Genomic DNA, 24,321 nt, shown 5'->3' with positions numbered 1-24,321 from the left:
ATTTGCTGCCCTCTAATCCAGAGATGGTACCAGAATTCAAAGAATTCATGAATATCCAGGTCAATTCACTTAATCTCTGCAGCCACCTCTAAAAACAACTTCAGGATGCAAGCCAAATCATCTCCAGAACATTTGCCAGCTTTCAGACCAACTACATTATTCAGTAACATTTCTGCCAATAACTACTTTAAAAAGCTCTTGCTTTCATTACACCCACACTTCACACAAGGCTAAACGGTCATCCTGTTGGAAACTTTAGGCTTATCTGAAGACATCTTAAACTTTCTGGCTCTCTACTACTTGAAAAGAAATTAAATCAGAAGTCTTGTCAGTCACTTAAAGTGGAGGCAAGAACAAATAGGCCATGCACCAACAATTTCTTGAATTTTTGAACAGAATTCCATCCCACAAGGCAGACTCCTACTTGCCACACAAAAAGTGATCAAAAAATGTGCATGTGGATGAGCAATTAAAATGCCTGGGCACAGTAAGCTATGGACTAAGTGTAGGTAAATGGGATTGGTCTAGTTTGGAGTTCACTGGTCAGTATAGACATGGTGACCCTGGAGGCAATTTTCTATGCTGTGCAACTCAAATTGATGGAGGGTAAAATATTGGAGACAGTCAGGAATGCTTTCGAAGAGTCAAGAGAAAAGATGAGAAAAGGCATGTACATTTCTACCCATGATGAAGTGGTTGCCTCATTCATGCCATCACTGAAGATTACCACTAGATTGACTTAATCCAAGATTTAGACAGCAGGATGCATGTTCCTAGAGAACCAAATTTAGAACGAAAAAAAAATGCCTTCAATCTTCCCAGTAGTCCAATATGCAGAGAAGTGCTTATCCAATATCTGAAACAGCAGGTAATTGAGCAACAGTGAACGAGTTAAGAAGTTGTGTTGCATCTGGTGATTGGAGTGACTGCACATGTAAAAAGAACTATGGGTTTATGTCAGGGGACAATGTTAAAAAAAAGGTTTTGGAGTTGGGCTTGGACGGTTTAAACTCTCTAGCAAGGACTGAACCTACAGGGACACAACAGCACTGCAATATTCAAAATACCAATAGGTCAGTAAGAACATTGCAGGGGGTGGGGAAAGAAAGTGAGCGAGCGTGGGGGTGGGGAAAACAAGACAGTGAGTGAGTATACTGCATACTAAAATTGCAATCACAACACCAGGTTATAGTCCAACAGGTTTATTTGTAAGCACTAGCTTTCTGGAGTTCTGTTCCTTCATCAGGTGGTTATCAGCAGCGCTCCGAAAGCTAGTTCTTCCAAATAAACCTGTTGGACTATAACCGGTTGTGGGATTTTTAACTTTGTACACCAGAGTCTGACATCAGCACCTCCAAAGCATACTAATCTGTTGTTATAAAAACAGCATCGCAGTTTTTCAGCACATTTCTATTCTTTTTTCAGATACTCTAGTCCTTTTGAAAGCAAATACGCTACTGTCCTCAACCACTTCATTTGATAGCATGTTCCACATTCAAAAGATTTCTTCAGTGATTAGAATCATTGCACAGATTTGTTACTTTGACTTACTTTTACGGCCCATTTTTTGGATTCGCAGGAGTTGAACCTTCTCTCCACATCTATTCATTCCAATGCAGTCCAAGACAAAACCCTTTCGTCAGGTCTTCTCATCAAGAGAAACTGGTTTATCTTTCACAAAGAATACAAACTTTGCACAAAGTTTGTAATGCCTTTCATACTTCAGTGCAGCTTTATCCATTTTTATGGAGATTAAAACCATACACATGGACCAGTTTGATAATCTCAGGTGTTGGAAGTTCAGCATTAAAAAACCTTTTGCTATTCGGAGTTTAGTACTTCCAAAAATAATAATTCATTGCTTTCATTCTGCATTATGGTTTCAAGGTTTATATTATGACAAATTAGGTTCTATATAAAAAAAAGAGGAAGAATGAATTTAAAGTATTTCTCAGTGAAAATCCAATTTTGAAAACAATATGGTTTTGATACAGGAATTTAAACATTGCCAAAAAGCCATGTGATTTTAGCTAAAATAGCCAGCAAGCCACGTGGAGACATTTTTAAAAATGTGGTAGATGACTTGGGTAAGTAGTGCAAGTAAGCACACATGTTGGAGAAAAGAAATTCAAGTGCAGGGTATCAGATTTTAAAAAGTAGATGAATCTGTTTATAACAATCAAAGATTAAAAAAAAAATACTGTGGATGCCTGACATCTAAAATAAAACAGAGCGCTGAAGAACCTCAAGTCTGACATCGGAGGCAAGTGAAAAATGTTCATGTTGAGTCCAATCTTTTTGGAAGATACTAGCATTCAAGTTGCAACAATTCTTGCATGGGGTAATAGTAGATTTTTCCTGTGTAAAAGCTTGTGCTCATTAAAGCACATGACAGCCTCAAAATACATTGAATGACCCCACTCCACAGTAAGTTTATGTTCTATTACGCCAGATCTCACATGAGGGTCAACTTGCCCAAAACTAATATCTGGGACCATAATCGATCAGTGCTTGGAAATCAACATAAACGCCACTCAATTTTCCCACCAATCTTGATCTGATGCTGGCCTAGATTTAAATTGGGACATGGCTCTCAGAGGATCACCAGCCACCATTTCCACCACCAGACATATTCCCCTTCCCGGATCAACCTTACATAATGACCACTGACTCCAGGACACCCTGGTCCTCTACTCCAAAACACCACCCACCACTTTTTTTTTCCCCCCACTCACCCAAACAATACTCCCCTTTGCAACTACAGGAACTCCAAGGCATAGTCATTTTTCACACCGGACTAAGTTAGCATTCAAGGGCACTCAGCACCTACATGTTAGTCATGGAGACCGAACAAAGGAGCATTAATTAACTTAGAACAGGCTTGCACCCATCAAAACTGGCCAAAGACGGATGAGTAATCTCTTGGCTAGGCCCACCAAGTTTGAGAGTACTCCTCAAAAAGGGCACATTAACAAGTTTTGCACCAAACATGTCCAAGCCACTCTACTTTGATTTAAATGCCAAGAACAACATTTATGGAAACAATAGTGTAGTTTACAATTACACCACATTTTCTTAGACCCAATGACTTCGTGAAATTACTTCACTGAGGGCTGCAAATATTTGGAATTCTTTACTATAGATGGTCACTGAAGATGTTCAAAAGGTTTTGATTGATAGTCCCTTGATTTTCAGTGCCAACCCAAGGATCAGATCAATGTGGATTTGCAGTTTAGGATTGTCCATTTTATGTAGATGGCCACACAGCTACTGACTTCTCAACTCTATTCACCCTCCTAGACCTGTACTTCTTCATTCCAAATTACTTTGAATCTTCTTTCTCCAATTCCTCAGCAGATCCATGATGGTAGATGAAACCCTAGTCTTTGTACTACTGAAGGCCATTGGGCTAGACCACTGATCCAGAACAACTGGCAATGCCAGCACCCCAAAAGACCCAAATGCCATCTGGCAAAATCTCCAGAAGAGTTGGAGATAAATAAGGGCAGCACAGTGGCTAGCACTACTGCCTCTCAGTGCCAATGACCAGAGTTCAATTCCCACCTCGGGCAGCTGTCTGTGTGAAGTTTGCACATTCTCCCATGACTGCGTGGATTTCCTCTGGATGCTCCGGTTTCCTCCCACACTCAAGATGTGCAGGTTAGATGAATTGACCATGCCAAATTACCCGTATTGTTGTTAGGTGCAGAGGTAGGTGTAAGGGAATGGGTCTGGGTGAGTTGTTCTTCTGAGGGTTGGTGTGGACTTGTTGGGCTGAAGGGCCTGTTTCCACACTGTAGGGAATCTAAGGTCAAACAAAAGCAGGTTGACAGTCCAGAGTGTAGTGCTGGAAAAGCATAGCAGGTCAGGCAGCATCTGAGGAGCAAGAGAATCGACATTTTGGGCATAAGCCCTTCATCCGGAATGAGGCTTATTGGCCAGGCTTGCCAAGAGATAAATGGGGTGCGGGGAAGAGGGAGAAAGGTAGATGAAGGTGGTGGGGTGTGGGTGTGGGGGTGGGGAAGTGATAGGTCAGAGAAGGTAGAGCAGATAGATGGGAAGAAAGATGGCATCACCCTCTTGATTGGTCCGAGTTGGAGACTTGGGACAGGGATATATATATATATATATATATATATATATATAAAAAAAAGTGGGGGGGGGGGGGGGGGGTGGAGAAGAGAGGGGAAATTAGGAAACTGGTGAAACCCACATTGATCCTGTGTGGTTGCAGGGTCCCATACTGGAAGGTGAAGCATTCTTCTTCCAGGTTTCAAGTGGTTAGGGATTGGTGACAAAAGGCAGCTCAGGGCCTGCATGTCCTTGGTGGAGTGGGAAGGGAAGTTTAAAAAGTGCTCAGCCACACAGTGGTGGGGCAGCTCCCCCCTCACCTCTGTCCAAGGCCCCAAAGGATCCTTCCAGATACAAATTTAACTGTACTTCCACTCACATCATCTACTGTATCCATTGCACCAGATGTGGTCTCCTGTACAGACTGGAAGCCAACTTGCGGATCATTTCAGAGAACATCTCTGCAACACCTGCACCAACCAACCTCACCGCCCCATGGCTGAACACTTTAGCTGCCCCTCCCACTCCACCAAGGACATGCAGGTCCTGGGCCTCCTCCTAACCACCAGACGCTTGAAGGACAAAACGCCTCATCTTCCACCTAGAGACCCTGCAACCCCACTGGATCAATGTTGATTTCACCCATTTTCTCAATTCTCCTCTCCCTCCACCCCCCCCCCCCCCAACCTGATCCAGTCCCAAACCTCCAACTCTGCTCCACCTCCTTGATCGGTCTATCTTCCTTCCCACCTATCCACTCCACCCTCTTTGCTGACCTATCAACTTTTACACTCCTCCCCCCCTCCCCTTTTCATCTACCCATCACATTCCCAGCTAAACCCACCCCCCACCATCCAGTGATTACAGGGACTAAAGTGTACAACTACGTATACAATACAAACATCTTCCCTGGGACTTTCTGGAAAAGAATTGGTGTGGGTCCAAGATTGTCATCTTCCCCATTACAAGTCTTGTGCCTTACTGTTGCCTTCATTGTCAAATTATCCGGTTTTATCAAAAAATTTGTTGGGATGACTTTTCAATTTCAGAGCACTTTTGATTTTGGTTAACGGTGTTGTCAATGAAACTACTGATGACAGCATCACATGGTCTTGCCAAATTATTCACATTGAACAGTTTATGGTCATGATTATTAACATAGGGATAACCCTGTTATCCCTACACGTGTCCCATTGTTTAGAGGTTTCTTTCATTAAATCTCAGGTTGGACAAGCAACTCTGGAAGAATCCCTGTCCTGGGCCATACATTCCTTCTTTCAAATAGAAGGACATTGGCACAGGTGTATTCATTTTTGTAAGAGATTAAAGGAACATGGTGCATGCAAGGCAATTGCTACAGCAAGCCACGCAGTCAACGTACTGCTCATTATACTCTTGATAAGTTATTTGTACAACCCTAGCATAACATTTAATAGCCAAGTTAAAAGTATTCAAATGCTGTTTAAGGACAGATTGGAGAGAGTTGCCAACAAGCAGGGGTTTTTTTTTTCCCCAAATTTGACCTCATTATATTCTCTCTTGCCCTAAAACAATGTCATTCAAACATGCAAGTGAGTCATTGCTTGAAAACTGAATCCAAGCCACAAGAGAACAAATATTTAGAAATAATATTTACAATGTATGACATGGTTGTCATAAGCTGGCATTAGAAACAATGGCCAACTATATTGGCTTTCTGTACTAATCTTAAACTCTTGAAGCAGTTGTGTGGAGAAAGTGGATTTTCACTGCAGGCAGCTTTTTCATTTTGCACATTAAAAGTGAAAATCTAGGCCAATATGTTCCTTTATAAATGGCAGCTTTTTGACTAGACTTCATGACTCAATCTCACGGAACAAGTACCAAAGTGATTGGGAATGGTATCGGTTGGAAAAGTTCAATTGGAAATAGCCTGATTAAGCATCAGGATTTTTATTCATAGAACAGCACTGTACAGGCCCTTTGGCCCTCAATATTCCACTGACCTGTGGAGCCAATCTGAAGCCTATCCATCCTACACTATCCCATTTTTCATCCACATATTATCCAATGACCATTTAAACGCCCTTAAACTTGGCAAATCAACTATTGTTGCAGGCAGTAAAGAAACTACTGCTGACATCTGTCCTGTATCTATCACCCCTCAATTTAAAGCTATGTCCCCTCATGCTAGCCATCAGAGGAAAAAGGCTCTGTCCAACCTATCTAACCCCTTGATTAAATGTCTCAACTAGGTCACCTCTCAACCTCTAATGAGAGCAGCCTATAAGGCCTTCCCTCCATACCAGACAATATCCTCCGAGGAGATTTCTCTCCTCTGAACCCTTTCCAAAGCTTCCACATCCTCCCTATAATGCAGTGACCAGAACCATACGCAATACTCCAAATGCGGCCGAACCAGATTCACATCATTGTCAACTGCCACTGTTCACCTCAAAATTTATAGAATGTTGGTAATCCTCCAACAAAACAACAGGAATGGAGTCCCAGCCTTGGTCAGTGCCCTCCTTCACTGAAGACAATGCAAGACAATGAAATGGCGTTGACAGCAAAGCTCCAAACACAGGAGAACAGTCTTATCATTCTTATTGAAGCCGAACAATGGATTCAACAATTGAGGATGGGAAGCAGAGCAGCCCACAAGTAATCAACATCGAGATTCTAGATGGCATTCTGTTGGATTCTTAGTGCACAACGTTGTAGTAGTGGAATACTTCAATTTTAGTGAGTACAAGCAGAAAATGCCTGCCTGCATTCCTCAGTCCCATCACAATGGAAGGGTCAGACGAGTAAATGCATGTACAAAAACATTCCCACCAGGGACTATCCACTGTGCTCCTCAAACTCCTTACCTGAACAACCTCATGTTTAAACAGTGCGCTTCAGGTATCTAAGGTGACCTTGTTAAATACAGTTGATTTAATGGGATTTTCTCTGCAGCAGTTGTGCCCCGCATCACGATCACTTCCCTGAAGTGCTAAGCTGCCTCCCATCAAACTGAAAAGTTTTTCACCTCTTGATGAACCAAGAAATTACAAAAAGTGGTACTTTATTTTACCCTGTTCATGTTTGTCAAGTGAAGAGGTCAAACCTAGATCACCTGCATCAGATTGACATGGGTCAAATCATTGCTAAACAATAATTCATTCCAGCCTTCCCTGTTTTTATGTTCAAGTGCCCAACCCTTCTTCCATTTTACAGGTCCCAGCAGCACCTCTGGCACCAGTGATTGTTCAGGCATGTGTTGAAAAGATGGTCATTCACAAAAGGCATTGCACGGATAGCACGGTAGCTCAGTGGTTAGCACTGCTGCCTCAGTTGCCAGGGACTCTGGTTTGATTCCAACCTTGGGCGAAAATCTGTGTGGAGTTTGCACATTCTCCCCGTATCTGCACGAGTTTCCTCCCACAATCCAAAGATGTGCAGCTCAGGTGAATTGGCCATTCTAAATTGCCCATAGCTTGAGGTGCATTAGTCAGAGGGAAAGGAGTCTGGGTGGGTCACTCTTTGGAGGGCACGGAATCTAATCTAAATCACTCAATAGGATGCTGACCAAATGCCAGACATTCACAAGGCACAAATTAGGAGACTACAACATTTGGACCGATATCATTCTCCACATCAGTGAAAGACAAGCCAACTCAGCAAAGCATGGCTACTACATTTGATGTTTTTGCAAACCAACAATCAACAGTAGCAATTATGTCAATGAGGCTGGGAACAATGTCTGACAGACCCAACAATTATCACACTGGAGTTGGGTCACTTAAGATTGCAATCTTGTATCTGGGATTGGAGATTACTGTATTCTCGTAAACCTGGTCAGAGATGGCATTACACACCTCTGCTGCAGATGGGATTTTTGAGTGTAAACTACAATATCAAAATCCTGGAATACAAACCACCATTTCACAGCTCAAAACATTAGTTAATTCAGATCCAAAATAGGAGGACCAAGCAAAGAAATAGTTCCAGATTCAGTCTTGCTTTGGCTAATCTCAGATGAAGGTAGGATGGTGCCACTAAAAAAAGCCTCAGCACCTCATTTATAGGGGAAAAAAAAGGTTTACTGAATAACTTTCCAATAACTCTTGCAGACAGGATTGAATATATTCTTCAAAATGAGATTTGCTTGGGTCACATTCCAAGACACACAGTCTCACTAAGATACACAGTAAGCCATTTGTGAAAAGGAACATTTTAGCAAACCAAGGTAAAAAACAACCTTAGTTTAAGGACTTCTGATAACTATCGATGCCAAGATACCACTATAGACCCCATGCCTTCAAGAGAATAGGAAAGAAAAACACAGGCACTTAACACCTAGATATGCTCTACTTCAAAAAAGATGAAAAAAAACCCAAACAGAGCATGATCATAGAGTCAGTGATACAACATGGAAACAGGCCCTACAGTCCAACACATCTGCACAGACAGCTTAAAAACTGATCAAGTCCCATCTATCAGCATTAGGCTCATATCCCTCAACCTTTCCTATTCACATATCCAGATGGCTTAAGTACTATAATTGTATCAACCTCCACCATTTCCTCTGGCAGCTCATTCCACGCATGCACCACCCTAAGAAAACATGGCCCCTCAGGTCCCTTTTAAATCTTTCCCCTCTCACCGTAAACTTATGCTGTCTCGTTTTAGACTGCCCTACTCTGGCTAATGAACCATTATTTATCCTATCCATGACCCTCAAATTTTATAAACTTCTAAAAAGTTCACCCTTAATCTCCTGAGGTTCCCAGCAGGGAAAAAAAAATCCCAGCCTATACAGTGCTCTGCCTATAGTTTAAACTGTTCAATCATGGCAACGTCCTTGTAAAATCTTTCTGAACCCTTTCTAGTTTACCTACTTTTCCTACAGCAGGAAGGCCAGAATTAAAACACAGTATTCCAAAGTGACCTCACCAATGTCCTGTACAGACAGCCTGACAACCCAACCTCTTCACTCAATGCACTGACCAATGTAGGCAAGCATGCCAAACACCTTCACCATCCTGTCTACCTGTAACTCCACTCCACTCAATTGAGCTGCTATTGTCAATGCGATTACTAGTGAACGGCTATACAGGTAAGAGTCCATTTTAACATTAATGTACCAAAAAGCTCTCTACCATAACTAAAATTCAAAATATCTTGGTTGCACTTCAACAACAGAACGTTTAGAAGAGTTGCTATGAAAGGATAGTGAACTTTCTTGAACAAGATGGTTTCATTAATGGCTTAGTGCTCCATGATCATTTTGGGTAACAACTTTCCAGGACCACATTGCAATTCCTTCCTATTGATAATCTGAACCCATCCTTCACACACGCGTGCCACATTCAGTAAACTAAAAAGATCGCTAAATGACAGTGCATGATTAAGTTACAGACAGGCATCCCATCAGTACATTTGTACAACAGATATGGAGATGACACTTCTTGTAATCTAAATACCTCAATCACAATGTGCCCTATAACTTCATAGAGTCACAGATATATATGCCAACCAGATATCCCAAACCAATCTAGTCCCACCTGCCAGCACCCAGCCCATATCCCTTCCTATTCATATACCCATCCAAATGTCTCTTAAAATGTTGCAAGCGTTTCAGTCTCCACAACATCCTCTGGCAGCTCATTCCATACATGTGCCACCCTCTGTGTGAAAATGTTGCCCCCTAGGTCTCATATCTTTCCCCTCTCACCCTAAACCTATGCCCTCTAGTTCTGGACTCCCCAACCACAGGGGAGGTGGGAGGTTGTGTAGGGTGTAGGTTTGCTTGCTGAGCTGTAGGTTTGATATCCAGATGTTTATTACCTAGCTAGGTAACATCAGTGGCGACCGCCAATTGAAGCAAAGCTGTTGTCTCCTGCTTTCTATGGGTTTGTCCTGGATGGGGTTCCTGGGGTTTGTGGTGATGTCATTTCCTGTTCATTTTCTGGAGGGGGTGATAGATGGCATCGAGATCTGTGTGTTTACTTAATGGTGTTGTGGTTGGAGTGCCAGGCCTCTAGGAATTCTCTCATGTCTCTGCTTAGCCTATCCCAGGATGGAAGTGTTGTCCCAGTCGAAATGGTGGTTTGTTTCATCCGTGTGTAGGGCTAGGAGGGAGAGAGGGTCGTGTCTTTTTTGTGGCTAGCTGGTGCTCATATTCTGGTGACTAACTTTCTTCCTGTTTGTGGCAATCCTTGCATGGAATTTTGTAGATGACGTTGGTTTTGTCCATGGGTTGTACTGGGTCTGTTAAGTTAGTTAGTTTTTGTTGGAGAATGTTGGTGGGTTTCTGTGCTACTAGGATTCCGAGGGGTCTTAGTAGTCTGGCTGTCATTTCTGAAACTTTTTTGATGTATGGTAAGGTGGTTAGGGTTCCTGGCTGTGTTTGGTCTGCTTGAAAACACTTTGCTTATTCATCCTATCCATGCCCCTCAATTTTGTAAGCCTCTATAAGAGGTCACCCCTCAGCCTCTAATGCTCCAGGGAAAACAGCCCCAGTCTGTTCAGCCTTTCCCTGTAGCTCAGATCCTCCAACCCTGGCAACATCTTTGTAAATCTTTCCTAAACCCTTTCAAGTTTCACAACGTCTTTCCAATAGGAAGGAGACAGGAATCGCATGCAATGTTCCAACAGTGGCCTAACCAATGTCCCATACAGCTGCAGCATGACCTCCCAACTCCTGTACTCAAATACTCTGACCAAGAAAGGAAAGCACACCAAACACCTTCACTTTCTTATCTATCTACGACTCCACTTTCAAAGAGCTATGAACCTGCACTCCAAGGTCTCTTTGCTCAGCAACACTCCCTAGGACCTTAGTACTAAGTGTACAAGTCCTGTAAAGATTTGCTTTCCCAAAATGCAGCACCTTGCATTTATCAGAATTAAACTCCACCTGCCACTTCTCAGCCCATTGGCCCATCTGGTCAAGATCCTGTCGTAATCAGAGGTAACCCTCTTCACTGTCCACTACAGCTCCAATTTTGGAGTCATCTGCAAACTAACTGTACCTCTTCTGCTCACATCCAAATCATTTATGTAAATGACAACAAGTAGAGGACCCAGCACTGATCCTTGTGGCACTCCACTGATCACAAGCCTCCAGTTTGAAACACAACCTTCCACCACCACCCTCTATTTTTAAAACATTTTTTAGAAAAAAATTCAGCTAATGAGCATATAAAAAAGTGAAAGAGATAGTAGTTGACAGTGACCTAAAGCCTGATTAAAAGGAGGGGGTCTTAAAATGGAGACAAATGCAACAAGCAGATGTTGGAGTCAGAAAATAAAAACTTGTGGAACAGAGTAAATATTAACATGCCTTTATTTGCACAATCTCAAAACTGAATTTTTTCAAAGCACCAGTAATATTTAGATTGTTTGTGAAGGCAGCATAAAATCAGAACTCTCAGCATACATGCATCAATGGCAAAATACATTCAACAATAACATATGCCTGGCATACAGAGACCAATATCATATTATTCATTTCTCCCTTGTAAAGGGGAATTTGCTTTCAATGTAGGCTTTGAAGTGCCAATGCTTCACAATGGCAATGATTTTCTCAATTGCTCTTTCCCCTCAGAAAATCGTCATCAGAGCATTCACAAGTTTTAGAATACCTAAGGCTCACAACAATGTTGCAAACAGCCTTTTAGATATTTACTTGCTTTAATTGGAAAAGTGTGAACAATGCTCAGAGCACGATGCATTCCTTTTATTGTAAGCAAATAAACTCTGGCAGAACATTAAAAACCTGTTAAATGTGGACTGGAAAGACACATGGCCCAACTGTAGCTGATGCATTATCAGAGGCATTGAACATTCATTGGCTCTTTTTTGGGCTTCACCATAGGCACATATTCTGCAAGCAACCAATAAAAATGGAGATTGGGAACTGGAGTCTCAATATAAATTAGATGCCAGCTAGCTTATTAACCAAATCAATCTCAGGGAATCAGTTGGAACAGGACAGAATGTAGCCAACTTATACCAGCATGGCTAACTAATTGGTATGTGAAATGCTAGTCTTGTAAGTTCATACATTAAACCGGTATCTATGAGGAACAATTTCCTTTTGAATACCTCATTTGAGTTTCCACCACACGCACAGTGCACTGTACACCTCAAGCAGCTGCTGAGAGCAGAGTTTGTTTTGCGTATTTTGCAAATTACTGTACTTGAATCTGTATCCTTCCTCTTAAAAGGTTTCATAAGTGGGAACTATTTCTCCCAATCTATTCAAAATCACAAGGACCATCTCTATCAGATGATTTTCTTGTCTCCAGCATCACGGTGTCACTTTCCAGCCAATACAATTCACTCCATGATAAAGAGACACAATATTACAAATGCTAGAGGGTTCTCAAAATATTCAAGCAATAAATACCAAAGACTTGAAGTTCAGAACGAGCAAGGCCCTTAACCAAGCTGTTCTAGCCATGAGAAAAAAATGCCTAAGTATGTCTTGTACACAGCAATTCCAGTCCAGCCAATTATAAACTTAGTTTAAGAGAGGTGGTGGTCATCACAGCGAACAAGCAATCACTTACCAATAACTTATTCAACAGCACCCCACTTGGGTTCTGTCTGAGCCACACAGCTCCTGACTTCCTTATAGCCTTAGACCAAAAAAGAACAGGAGGGATGACAAAATGAGTGACTACCCTGATCATTGAGGTACTATTGTCCAAGCAGTGCATCAAGACACCATGTAAGGGTGAGTGGCAAAAGAGAACTCTTCAACGGTCAGAGCCAGATCGAGCACAAAAGGAAGATGGTTGTTGGTGTTGGAGTTCATTCATCTCCGGGAGGAATTCCAGTGGGAGAAAGTGAGGACTACAGATGCTAGAGGTCAGAGTCCAGAGTGTGGTGCTGGAAAAGCACAGGTCAGGTAGCATCAGAGGAGCAAGAGAATCGAAGTTTTGGGCATAAGCCCTTCAAGAATGAGGTTTGTGGGCAGGCGGGTGGGGGTGGAGAAAGAGAGAAATAGGTAGACGAACATGAGGGAGAAAGTGATAGTTTGGAGACGGGGGGGGCGGGGGTGGAGTGGATAGATGGGAAAAAAAAAGGTGCTGGACAGCCCTACATTTCACAGGGTCATATCCTAGGCCTAAAATCATCTTCAACTGCTTCAATGACCTGAATGATCACAACGTCCACACCATTCGCCACTCCTCAGATTGTGAGCTGGTCCAAGTCCAATGCAACAAGGCATGGACAATACCCACACTTGGGCTGACACCTGCCAAGTAAAAGTCATGCCACAAGTATCAGACAATGACCATCTCCAGTAAGAGAATCTAGCAATTGTCCTTGACACAATGGCATTACCAGAATCAATTCCCAACTAACAACATCCTAACTGTTGACCATTGACCAGAAACTGAACCGGGCTAGTCTTACAAATACTGTGGCTACATGAGTCGGTTAAAAACAAGTGGCAAGTAGCTCACCAAAAATTTGCTAATCATCCACACAAGGTTCAAGTCAAGAATGTGATAAAATAGTTCCCACTTACATAGATGAGTACAGTTCCAGCAAAACAAGAAACTGACACCATCCAGGACAAAGCAAGCCACTTTGGTTGTAGATACCAGGCCAAAACAAACTCGGGTTATTCTCTCAAATGAAGCAAGATCACGGCCACCCCCAATCCCAATCACATGCTGCTTTTCCTAATTTTGTTATGTTTCATCACACTGTAGCTAGGGCAAATTTGTCAACTTGTTTAAAAATAAAAACTCTGACAGATCCTGTCCGTCCTGGGGCTGTGGACTACTTGAATGTCTATTGGAGGTGTGTGTGTTTTCTTCAGCAAAAAGTGTGCATTCACCCTATTAGTAGGGCACAGTAACAGTGTACTGTGTCTATAAGATGCATTACAAAAAATTTATCAAGGCTCCTGAGACAGCATCACCTCTATCAAGAATGACAAGGTCAGCAGATACATGCCACCATCTGCAAATTCCCCTCCAAGCCACTTCCCATCATAACTTGGAAATATCATATCATCAAATCTGTCCAGTGTGGAAAAAGCTATTTGGCCCAACATGTCTACACTGACCCTCCAAAGAGTAACTGACTAGATACCTACCCCATTACTCTACATTTCCCCTGACTAATGCGCCTAGCCTCCACATCCCTTAACACCATGACCAATTCACCTAACCTGCATGTCTTTGGATTGTGGGAGGAAACCCATGCAGACAGGGGGAAGAATGTCTGTCTGTGTGGAGTTTGTACAGTCGCTTGAGGCTGGAATCGAACCCAGATCCCATGCATTGCTGTCTCAGATGCCAACTGCGCCATTCCTTCAATGGCACTGGGTCAATAAACTGGAATTTCTTCCTTAACATTTGGAAGGGGAGGTGGGGTGAGGCAAAGAGAAAAAATAACCTACACTAAATGGATCGCAGCAGTTGGAAAGGGGGCAGCTCACAGCAATTAACTGGAAGCTCTCCGTAGCAATGAGCAGTGGTCCAGCCCTCCAGCATTTTGCCAGCCTCCAACTGATGCCCTCTTTTTTTTAAAAAAAAAGATAGATTGGAGGAGTTATTTTCACAGCTTAAGTTCTTCATACCGAAGGTCATTCTTAGGTAAAACCACGTAGTAACTCTACAGTGGGTACAATCCCACCAATCCATCCCCCAACTTTCACCCAGAAGTCTGGCCTGTCCACTCTGATTCGCATCTCTCATCCAGAGGGGATCCCAGTCTCCCCTCTTTTCTGGGAGAGGGCTAGCAGATTCTCTCGAGACGCTTTTTAAAAAAAAAAAGAGGGTAAATCCGGAGCTTTCCCGGCCTGTGGAGAGGCACAATTCCAATGGATGGCCAAGTAAGAAGTCAATCCATAAATATTCGAGCGTGCGTATGCAATGCAGATTAACAACATTTCCTTTTAGAATAGAAAGCGCGGCGTATGAAAGGTCACCAAGGCATGCAACTAATTACAGATATAGCCCATTGCAAACAAGTAACAGGGGCCGTTCCTAAACCGCCAGAATAATCCAGGAGTCCGCATTATACTGGGCTGGTGTAGGAGGCATGCTTCCTATAGACAGGTGCAGGCACAGCAGCTAGAGCGGATCTTCTCCAACTGCAGTTAAATGCTGCATCGCAATTAATAAGACGAATGCACACATCTTGCCGAAGAGAACAAGAATATACATTTCCAACAGACTTTCAAGTTGACCCCAGCCCCAGGACAAACAGGATCCGTCGAGGAGTTACTTTAGATATATAAAAAAAATGTTGAGAAACTTGCCCTAGCGTCAGTGAGATGAAGCAGGAGGTTTAGGGGAAAGCAGCATGTGATGGGGATTAGGGGGCGGTCAGGCTTCATTCAACCCGATTCACCGGCTATTAAAATCCTCAAAGTTTAACATTGTTTTAAAGAAAACGGGAAAAAAAAGTAGATGGGAGGGGGCTGGAGGAGTCTTTCAGGGCCAGCTCTGTTGCTGGTGTGTGCAATGCGGTCAGGCGGTGGTGAGCCGAGTGTCCCGGGAGGGGAGGGCAATGCTCCCCCTTTCTCTCTCTCTGAGAGCCGGCCATGGAGCGAGCGAGAGAGAGAGAGAGAGAGGCGGTCAGCCCCCTGTCCAGGCCGGTCCCCGGTGCAGTGTAGCGGCCCGGGGCTCCCCTCAGTGCGACAAAGAGCGACTCCCGCACTGCGGTCCCCAGCACATACAGCTCGGCACGAACACATCGAGCGACCCTGGGTCCCAGCCCGGTCTCGGGAGACTCTCCATCCCAAATTCCAACCCCTCCCCCCGCCCCCAAGGTCAATCCATCACTCACTCCCATCTCAGCTCTGGTACCTCCACAGCAGAGAGAGACGTGCCCCTCCCCCTTAAAAAAAAACCCCACACACATACCATTGCAACCCCTCCATTACATTAGTGACTACCTATCCCACGGTCTCTACAGCAGACCACCCCCAAGTTAGTCACACAGACCCTCGCACGGCCAATACTCTCTCCCACACCACAATGTTACAGTCATTCCCCCCACAGCCACTTCAATCCCCCCACCCCCACCGTTACAGTCACATCCCCCACAATGTTACAATCACACCACCCCATAGCCACTTCAATCCCCCTCTCAATGTTAGTCACACCCGCAGTGTTTCCAGTCACCCCTCAAAATATTACAGTCTCACACACCCCCTACAAATTTAGTCATACCCCCCCATAGTCACTTCAGTTCTCCCTCTGAAATGTCACACCCCCACAATGTTAGTCACATCACAACCACTACAATTCCCCACCACAATGTGTAACATTCATACATCCCCAGTCACACACCATAGCCACTACAATTCCACCCCCCCCCCCCGCAATATTACAGTCACACACACCCCTCTCACGGCTATTACAGCTTCTTCCCCACCCCAACCATATTACAGCCCCGTACCCAAATCATTTACAGCACCTCCTAAAGCAGGTCAAAGCAATTCTCCATCCATTCCGTTCCCCCCCCCCCCCCCCCCCCACACACACACACCCGGTGCTCGGTTGTGGCCCCATTCCTTCCCACTGCTGCCTACCTTGTGGGGAGCTTGAAGCAGTCGGTGCAGCCCCGGTATCTGATTGATGAGCGAGATGTCCTCTCGGAACGTGTAGAGAGGGGGCCGGGTGGGCTCTGGGAAGTTGGTGCTGTTGAACGGATCGGTGTCGTCGAGGAACTGGACCCTGCAGACCAAGGTAGCCATGGCCTGTCCATAAACAGAGAGAAAACAAAAGACACAGAGAGAGAGAGAGAGAGAGACGGTTACCCAGACGCTGCTCTCAAAGTCTGGAGTGCAAACTAGGACGATTCCCCCCCCAGCTTCTGAAAAGATGCAGCTTTCTCCAGCGCCCGCCTCAGCTGCTGTTACTCAGCTAGTCCCAGATCTAGAGAGAAAGAGATGGATAAAGAGCTCCCCCCGCTCCATCCAGCCTTCATATCCCTCTCTGCAGGAGAGCAGCTTCTATACCGCCTGCCCAGCGCCCTCCAGCTGTCAACCCAGAGACTCAAATCTCAACCACATTATACACCGTCTGGAGGATCACAAATCACTTTGCACTGGTACATTTTTCCCTCAAAAGAAGACACTTTCGTCCGCATTCCCCTTCAGTCTCTTAGCTCTGCAATACAGGAGGAGTTTTACTCTCGACTCAGGTCCTAGATTGGAAAGGAGACTGACTTCTGAGGAGAATGGTATAATTCATGTGGAGTTATTGGTCATCCCTTCGCAAGATCAGTCACTTGATTCAGGGAACTCGATAATACCACCCTCAAGAATTGGATTGGAGATATTTCGAAAATTAAGCACAGCGGGTTGGGATGACGATACAAAGAGATTGGGAAGATTTCACTTCACCTTCAAGTTTTTTTTTAAAAAAAACTACCCATCATTCGGGCATTTCAAATAGTTGCAGGTGTAATTAGAAGGCGGTAGAGGTTATGGGCTGCAGCTAAACTCCCCTGTAGATTGACTCGAGTTGTACTCAAACAACTCTCTGCGAGGCAAGCTGGGGTGAATGGGTCAGGTCTTGCCCTAACACCGTCAATTGCTGCAAGGAATCCCAAGCGAGGTAACGGATGCAGGAAGAGAGGGGACAGTACTGGGACTTCCTCAAAACTCGCTATCGCTTGCCATTGCCCAGTTAGCAATAACGCTAGTTTTTAAAAAAGGTGACCAGTTACCACACTGTTTGCACCATCTAGCGGCAGAGTGAAAGCACATACTACTATGACATGGAGTTGAAACACCGGCTTCTCTTGCTCTCCCTCTGACCCACTTAGTTTTACAGTGGCATTCACAAAAGAGTTAGAGTAGTTTGGAACAGGGGGCCAGTTCAAAACGCACTTGCTTAGACGTGTATAAAATATGGAGTTGAAATCTCAAACAGTACTACCTTTAAAAAGTAGAGATGTGGATTCCGCTACCCTCTTGACTTCATCCCAACTCCTCCCCAAAGCACCCCTTCAGGTGACACTCAGAAGAAGTTTAACTGGACACCTTCAACTGGAAGCATGTCTCATGCTCAAAATTTACCTCTTCATCCCAACCATCACAATTTCACAACATTTACAGCATAATCTCACCATTTATGCACAAAAGGCCCCACGTTGGGATGTGGAACCAAGAAATGTGACACTGAAAAGGCACAGCAGGGTCAGGTAGCATCCGGGGAGCAGGTGGGTTGACATTTCTAACTAAGCACTTCTTCAGGGATGTGGAGGGAGAAGGGGGATGAGGGGGGTGGGGAAGGCATTAGGTGAATGCAGGTGCCCCCCCATTTATCTCTCCACGCCGGAGGCACCCTGCCTCTATTCCCGATGAAGGGCTTTTGCCCGAAAACAATTTTCCTGCTCCTTAGATGCTACCTGACCTGCTGGGCTTTTCCAGCACCACTGATCTAAACTGTTTTCCACATTTGCAGTCCTCATTTTTGCCTGGATGAAGGTGGGAGGCAATTGTGTGATAGGTCAGCAGAGAAGGGGGGAAAGAGGGACGTAGAGCAGATAGGCAGGAAGGAAGATGGACAGGTCAAGAAAGTGGTGCAGAGTTGGAGTTCCTGGTGAGACACTCAGCTAACTGGAGATTTTCAGTTCTTTTCTCCAATGTACAGTATTAAGGCAAGTGGAATTTTGACATTTATTGCCAAGGAAGTGGAGTATAAAAGTAGCAAAAAAAGTGTAACCATTGCAGCAAGGCATGAATGAGACTGCACCACAGAATCTTGGTGCCCTCACATGAGGTGGGATGTAGTTGCATTAGAGGCAGTTTAATGACAAGACACTAGGCAGCTCACACGAACAGGGATTTTGGAATATTTACTCACACCTCCCAGAACGTGGCTGGACAGGTTAATAGGGCAGTTTAGGCAGCATACTGGACATTGCTTTTATTTGTACTATGAGTGATGAAGGCAAAAGTTGTGTTGGAGTACCACAGATGGAGTACAGTGTGCAGTTCTTGTCACTGCATGATGGAAGAGGATGGGTTTTCACTGTAGGGGTTACAAATGAGATTCACCAAGATGTTGCCCAACATGGAGCATTTCAGCTTTGAAGAGGCTGGATAGGCTAGTGTTTTCTTTAGAACAGAAGGTGGGAAGGAGGGTGGGAGAGGAGTGGTGGGGTGCTGTATCCATTTTACCAGCTCACAATAGACCCCATGGGACTTCACTTTTTGGATCAACATTCCATGAGGAACCCGGTCAAAAAAAAAGAGTCTTGCTAAAGTCCATACAGACAAGATCCCCACCCTGCCTTCAAATCATCTGTCATAATTTCCTCAAAAAGCCACATGTTTGAAAGAGACAACTTTCCCCACACAAAGCCATGCTGCTTATCGCTAATAAGTCCATATTTTCCAAATGAAAGCAAATTCTATCCCTAATGATCTTCTCCAATAATTTCCCTACTCTTGTACAAGATTTACTAGCCTGTAAAATCCCCAGATTATCCTCGTTGCTCTTAAAAAAACCACATTGGCTATTCTCCAGTCATTTGGGACCTCTTCCGAGACTGAAGAGGATACAAGGCCCCAGCAATTCCCTCAGCATTTTGGGATAGATCCCATCAGGTCCTGGGAATTTGTTGGACTGGAGTGCTTTTTAAAAATACAACACTTAATATGGACATGGCCCAGAATATAAACATACTTGAGTCTCACCATCCACCATGTCCTTCTATGTGAAGACTGATACAATATATTCATTAAAAGAACCTCGCCCATTTCCTCAGGCTCCACAAAATTCCCTCCTTTGTCCTTGAGTAGACCTATCCAAGCTATCCACATGTATAAAACACCTTGGGATTTTCCTGAATTCAGTTTGTCAAATAAATTTTATTGCCCCTTTTAGTCCGAATTCCTTGTTGGAATTCTTTCCTGCTATTTTTGTATTCAAGGGCTCTGCCTGGTTCAGTTTTCAAAACCTTCCTTTTACTTTTTGACTCAAAACTCTCAATTTCTCGTCAGCAAAGGCTCCCATATCTTGCCATTCATTTCCTTCATAGGAACATGCTGGTCCTGAACTCAACTATCTGGCCTTTAACAGATTTCCTCATGCATGATCTGCATTTACCCTTAAACAGATGCTTCCAATCTACATTCCCTAGTTCCTGCTGATTATAGTAATAAGCCTTCCCCCAGTTTCGTACTTTCACTCAGGACTACTCTTACTCTCATCCATAATCTCCTTAAAAAAACTTATTGAATTTATATAAATGATTTGGATGTGAAAGTAAGAGGTATGGTTAGTAAATTTACAGAGGACATCAAAATTCAGAGGTATAACTACCAGCACAGAAGGAGGTTACCTCTGATTACAATGGGATCTTGAGCACATGGGCGAATGGGCTGAGGGGTGGCAGATGGAGTTTAATTTAGATAAATGTAAGGTGTTGCATTTTGGAAAGGCAAATCAGGGCAGGTCTTATACACAAAATGGTAAAATCTTAGGGAGTGTTGCTGAACAAAGACTTCAGAGTGCAGGTTCATAGCTCCCTGAAAATGGAGCCTCAGGTAGATAGGGTCGTGAAGGTGGTGTTTGGCATGCTTTCCTTTATTGGTCAGAGCATGGAGTATAGGGTTTGGATGTCGTCATGTTGCAGCTGTACAGCACATTGGTTAGGCCACTTTTGGAATACAGCTGGTCTTCCTGCATCAAAAGGTTTCAGAAAAGATTTACAAGAAGTTTGCCAGGGTTGGGGAGGGCTTAACCAAAGGGAGAGTGTTAATAGGCTGGGGCTGTTTTCCTTGGAGTGTTAGAGGCTGAGGGATGACCTTAGAGGTTGATAAAAGCAGGAGGGGCATGGATAAGGTAAATAGATGTGTTCTTTTCCCCAAGACAGGGGAGAGTCCAAAACTGGAGGGTACAGTTTAAAAGTGACAGGGGAATATTTAAAAGGGATCCAATGGGCAACCTTTTCACACAGAGGGTAGTGAATGTATGGAATGAGCTGCCACAGAAAATGGAGATGGGTACAATGACTAAGAAAGTGAGGTCTGCAGATTCTGGAGATCAGAGTTAGAGTCAAAAAAAAGTGTGGTGCTAGAAAAGCATAGCCAGTCAGGCAGCATCTGAGGAGCAAATGGGTCAACATTTAGAGCATAAGCTCTTCCTCAGGAAGTACAATATTGAAAAGGCATTTAGATGGGTATATGGATAGGAAGGGTTTACAGGAATATGGGCAAAACAGGACTAGATTTTTTTAGGATATCTGATCGGCATGGACAAGTTGGACGGAAGGGTCTGTTTTCATTCTGTACATCTGATGGACTCCCAATTATCGTCACACATCCCCCACTGAAACTTTGATCACCTGGCCAGGCTCATTGTAAGAGGCCATGCTAAACATGGTACTGGGCAATCAGATATTTCTTTATTGAAAACAAGTGTAAAAAAACAACCATCCTCGACACCCAAAGATTCCCAACATGCTTAGCACAAAGCAAGTTCCAGTCAATGCATGGGGAAACTAAAACATCATTCATCAAAACAACCCTGTTCATTTTACATTTCTGTATAATCTGTCCACGTATCTGTTCTTCTATCCCCTGCTAGCTGTTAGGAGACCCATAGTACAATCCCAAAGTGATTGCACCTTTCTTATTCCTGAGTTCTACCCATTTGGCCTTGCTGGATGAGCCCTCAAAAAAGGTGTTTTCCCTCAGTACAGCAGTGATGTTCTCCTTCACCAGTAACAACTCCCCCACCTCTTACATCCCTCTCTATCATGACTGAAGCATCTAAATCCTGATAAGTAAATGAATCAAATCCCATTCAGGCAAGATTACTGCCTAAAGTTAACAGAGGCAAATTTGTCCCACAAAAATCAAACTGATTAGTATATTGGTCAGTTAAATTAAGCTTACAAAAATCACATTTGGGTATCCATTTCTCAAAGAGACTGCACAGCTTGACATATCATCTCCACTTGTTCAAAGCAAGAGCTACTCATTTTTCCAATATATCCTCATAAGCTCAGTCCACTTTCTTGAACAAGATATTTGAAGGAAGATACTTCCTTTTTCAGTTCCATGCAACAACCTGCATCTATTAAAGACTGCTGGTAGTACACAAAAAGGAATTTATTACTGATCACTGAGAAGGAAGGTAATTTTGCTTTCACATATTGTGTATGCTACACATCACCAAAGTGAGGGGACATTACACTTTACTTCACTGGAGGGTGATCAAACATGCCTATTGAGGAAGTACTTAGGGTCGTGATACAGCTAGATGTTTACTAGATGGATACACTATGACCATTGTTAAAACTTCCATAAATTTTAAAGAAAAATCCAGTTAACTAAACATGAATACACAACAAGAATTAAATGTTTTATGCAGAAACTGTTAATAAAAAAAGGAGACAAAAACATTTTCTTTTGGACAGCATTTTATTTCCATTTTTTTTAAAAAAGGTACAGGATTGACAAATTTTCCTTGGTCTGTACCACAGGAGCGGGCAGGAGGGGGTGTGGGGAAGCAGGTCCAGAACTAGAGGGCATAGGTTTCAGGAGAGAGGAGAAGAAAAAAAAAGGGACAACTTGTTCCATGCAGAGGGTGGTACGTGCATGGAATAAGCTGCCAGAGGAAGTAGTGGAGGCTGGTATAATTGCAACATTTAAAAAAGGCATCTGGATGGATATTTGAGTAGGAAATGTTTAAAGGGATATGGGCCAAGTGCTGGCAAATGTGATGAGATTAGGTTGGGATATCTGGTCAGCATGGACAAGTTGGACCGAAGAGTCTGTTTCCATGCTGTACACCTCTATATCTCCAAGTTTAACAAAATTTAGATAGAGTATTCTAAAAATGCCCTAACCAATGTCCTGTACAGCCACAACATGACTTGTGGGGTGACTACATGAGCTAGGATTGTTCTCATTTGACATAAAAAAAAAGTTGGGGAAGTTTAGTTGAACTATTTAAATAGCAGGTTGGGAAATGAAAGAAAATACAAGAAATTATTTCCAATAAACACTGACAACCAGAGAAGTGAAAGGCAAGAATGTAAAGAGTTCTTTCTATACATTTGTATTACAGATCTGGAATGCACTACAGAAAAACAAAAAAAAAAAGTGAAAGCAGATTAATAGCAACTTTGCACAACATGTTTTCATTCTGTAAATCTCATCTTTTAATTTTTTAATTAAATAATGGCCCATCACTTTGTAGCAACCAACCTTATCACAGACCCTCAATATAACTATAGACACAAATTGGTCACCAGATTGTTTAGAGCGAGAGAGAGCGAGATCAGCAGTATCGAGGAACACAGACATTACTACAATATTTATATGGCGGTAACTGGTACCTTCATTTTGAATAAATTTTAAAAAAAAAGGAGACATGAGCACCTGTCCACCAGAAATATCCTTCACAAACAAAAAAAAACCATTGGAAGGAAATATGCCCAGTCTCCACAAGAGCAGGCAACCTGGGACATGTATATATGCAGCAGTGAAAAGGAAAGGTCCTGTTTACAAATTTAAAATGTCTGCCTTTTAGAAGTGACTTACTTAGTGGTCATGATGCCTTCAGGGGATATTGCTCAGGGCAGCACCTCACAGCAAGGCTTGCTTCAGAAGGAGCACCTTTAGGATGACTCAGCAAGAGACAGTGGGGTACACTTATTGAATTGCAACCCTGTGTGCACTGACCCACATTGATTCCCAGTCCCTGAATATCTTGATTTGATCATTCTCATCTTAGGTGTTGAAATTCCTCCTGCAGTCTCAGCTGAACAGTGCCAGAATGCTATTCTGGCTACTTGAGTCTTCACCAACTTTATTTGGCTTCATCACTGGTGGCCATGCCTTAAGCCATCTGGGTCTGAAACTAATTCATGCTTTAATCTCCCCACCTCTTACTCCTTCAAAAAAAAAATCTTAAAAAATCTACCTCTTTGATCAGGCTTTTGGTTCATCAATCCTAATCCTGTTTTGGCTTTAATCCACACATCAAGCCAACTTTTGTAGTGAAAAAGAAAGTTATTAAAAACTTCAATCCAACCACAAGTCAGGTTGCAATATTGTAGACTTATGTTTTTTTAAATATATGTAAACCTAACTTTGTGATTGCATGCCTAAAAGTCCTAGGGTTGAGCAGAGCATTCAAAGACCATTATATTCAAATCATAAGCCACTTTGTTTTTGCAGTGTAACAAACCAATTAGATGTTTAATAGCCTTGAGCAACAAGCTTGGAGTAGTTATTTCAAATCAAAAAAGGTAGAGGTTTAATTTTACAGAAAAAAA

At 43.2% G+C, this 24,321-nt stretch overlaps 1 protein-coding gene across 3 annotated transcripts in view; it reads right to left on the bottom strand.

Annotated features, from left to right (window-relative positions):
• Positions 1-16,964, bottom strand: part of fhod3b (formin homology 2 domain containing 3b) — a 609,516-nt gene extending 592,552 nt beyond the window's left edge. For all 3 annotated transcript variants that reach the window (XM_060850278.1, XM_060850279.1, XM_060850280.1), the window contains exon 1: positions 16,607-16,964. In XM_060850278.1, coding sequence (XP_060706261.1) covers positions 16,607-16,771 — 165 coding nt within the window. In that variant the 5' untranslated portion in view covers positions 16,772-16,964. The remainder of the gene's footprint in view (positions 1-16,606) is intronic.
• Positions 16,965-24,321: the final 7,357 nt, after the last annotated feature.

Source organism: Hemiscyllium ocellatum, chromosome 34, assembly GCF_020745735.1.
Source record: "Hemiscyllium ocellatum isolate sHemOce1 chromosome 34, sHemOce1.pat.X.cur, whole genome shotgun sequence".
Classification (NCBI taxonomy): Eukaryota; Metazoa; Chordata; class Chondrichthyes; order Orectolobiformes; family Hemiscylliidae; genus Hemiscyllium; species Hemiscyllium ocellatum.
The sequence above is the reverse complement of the archived record's forward strand: the minus strand, read 5'-3'. Positions and strand labels throughout refer to the sequence as shown.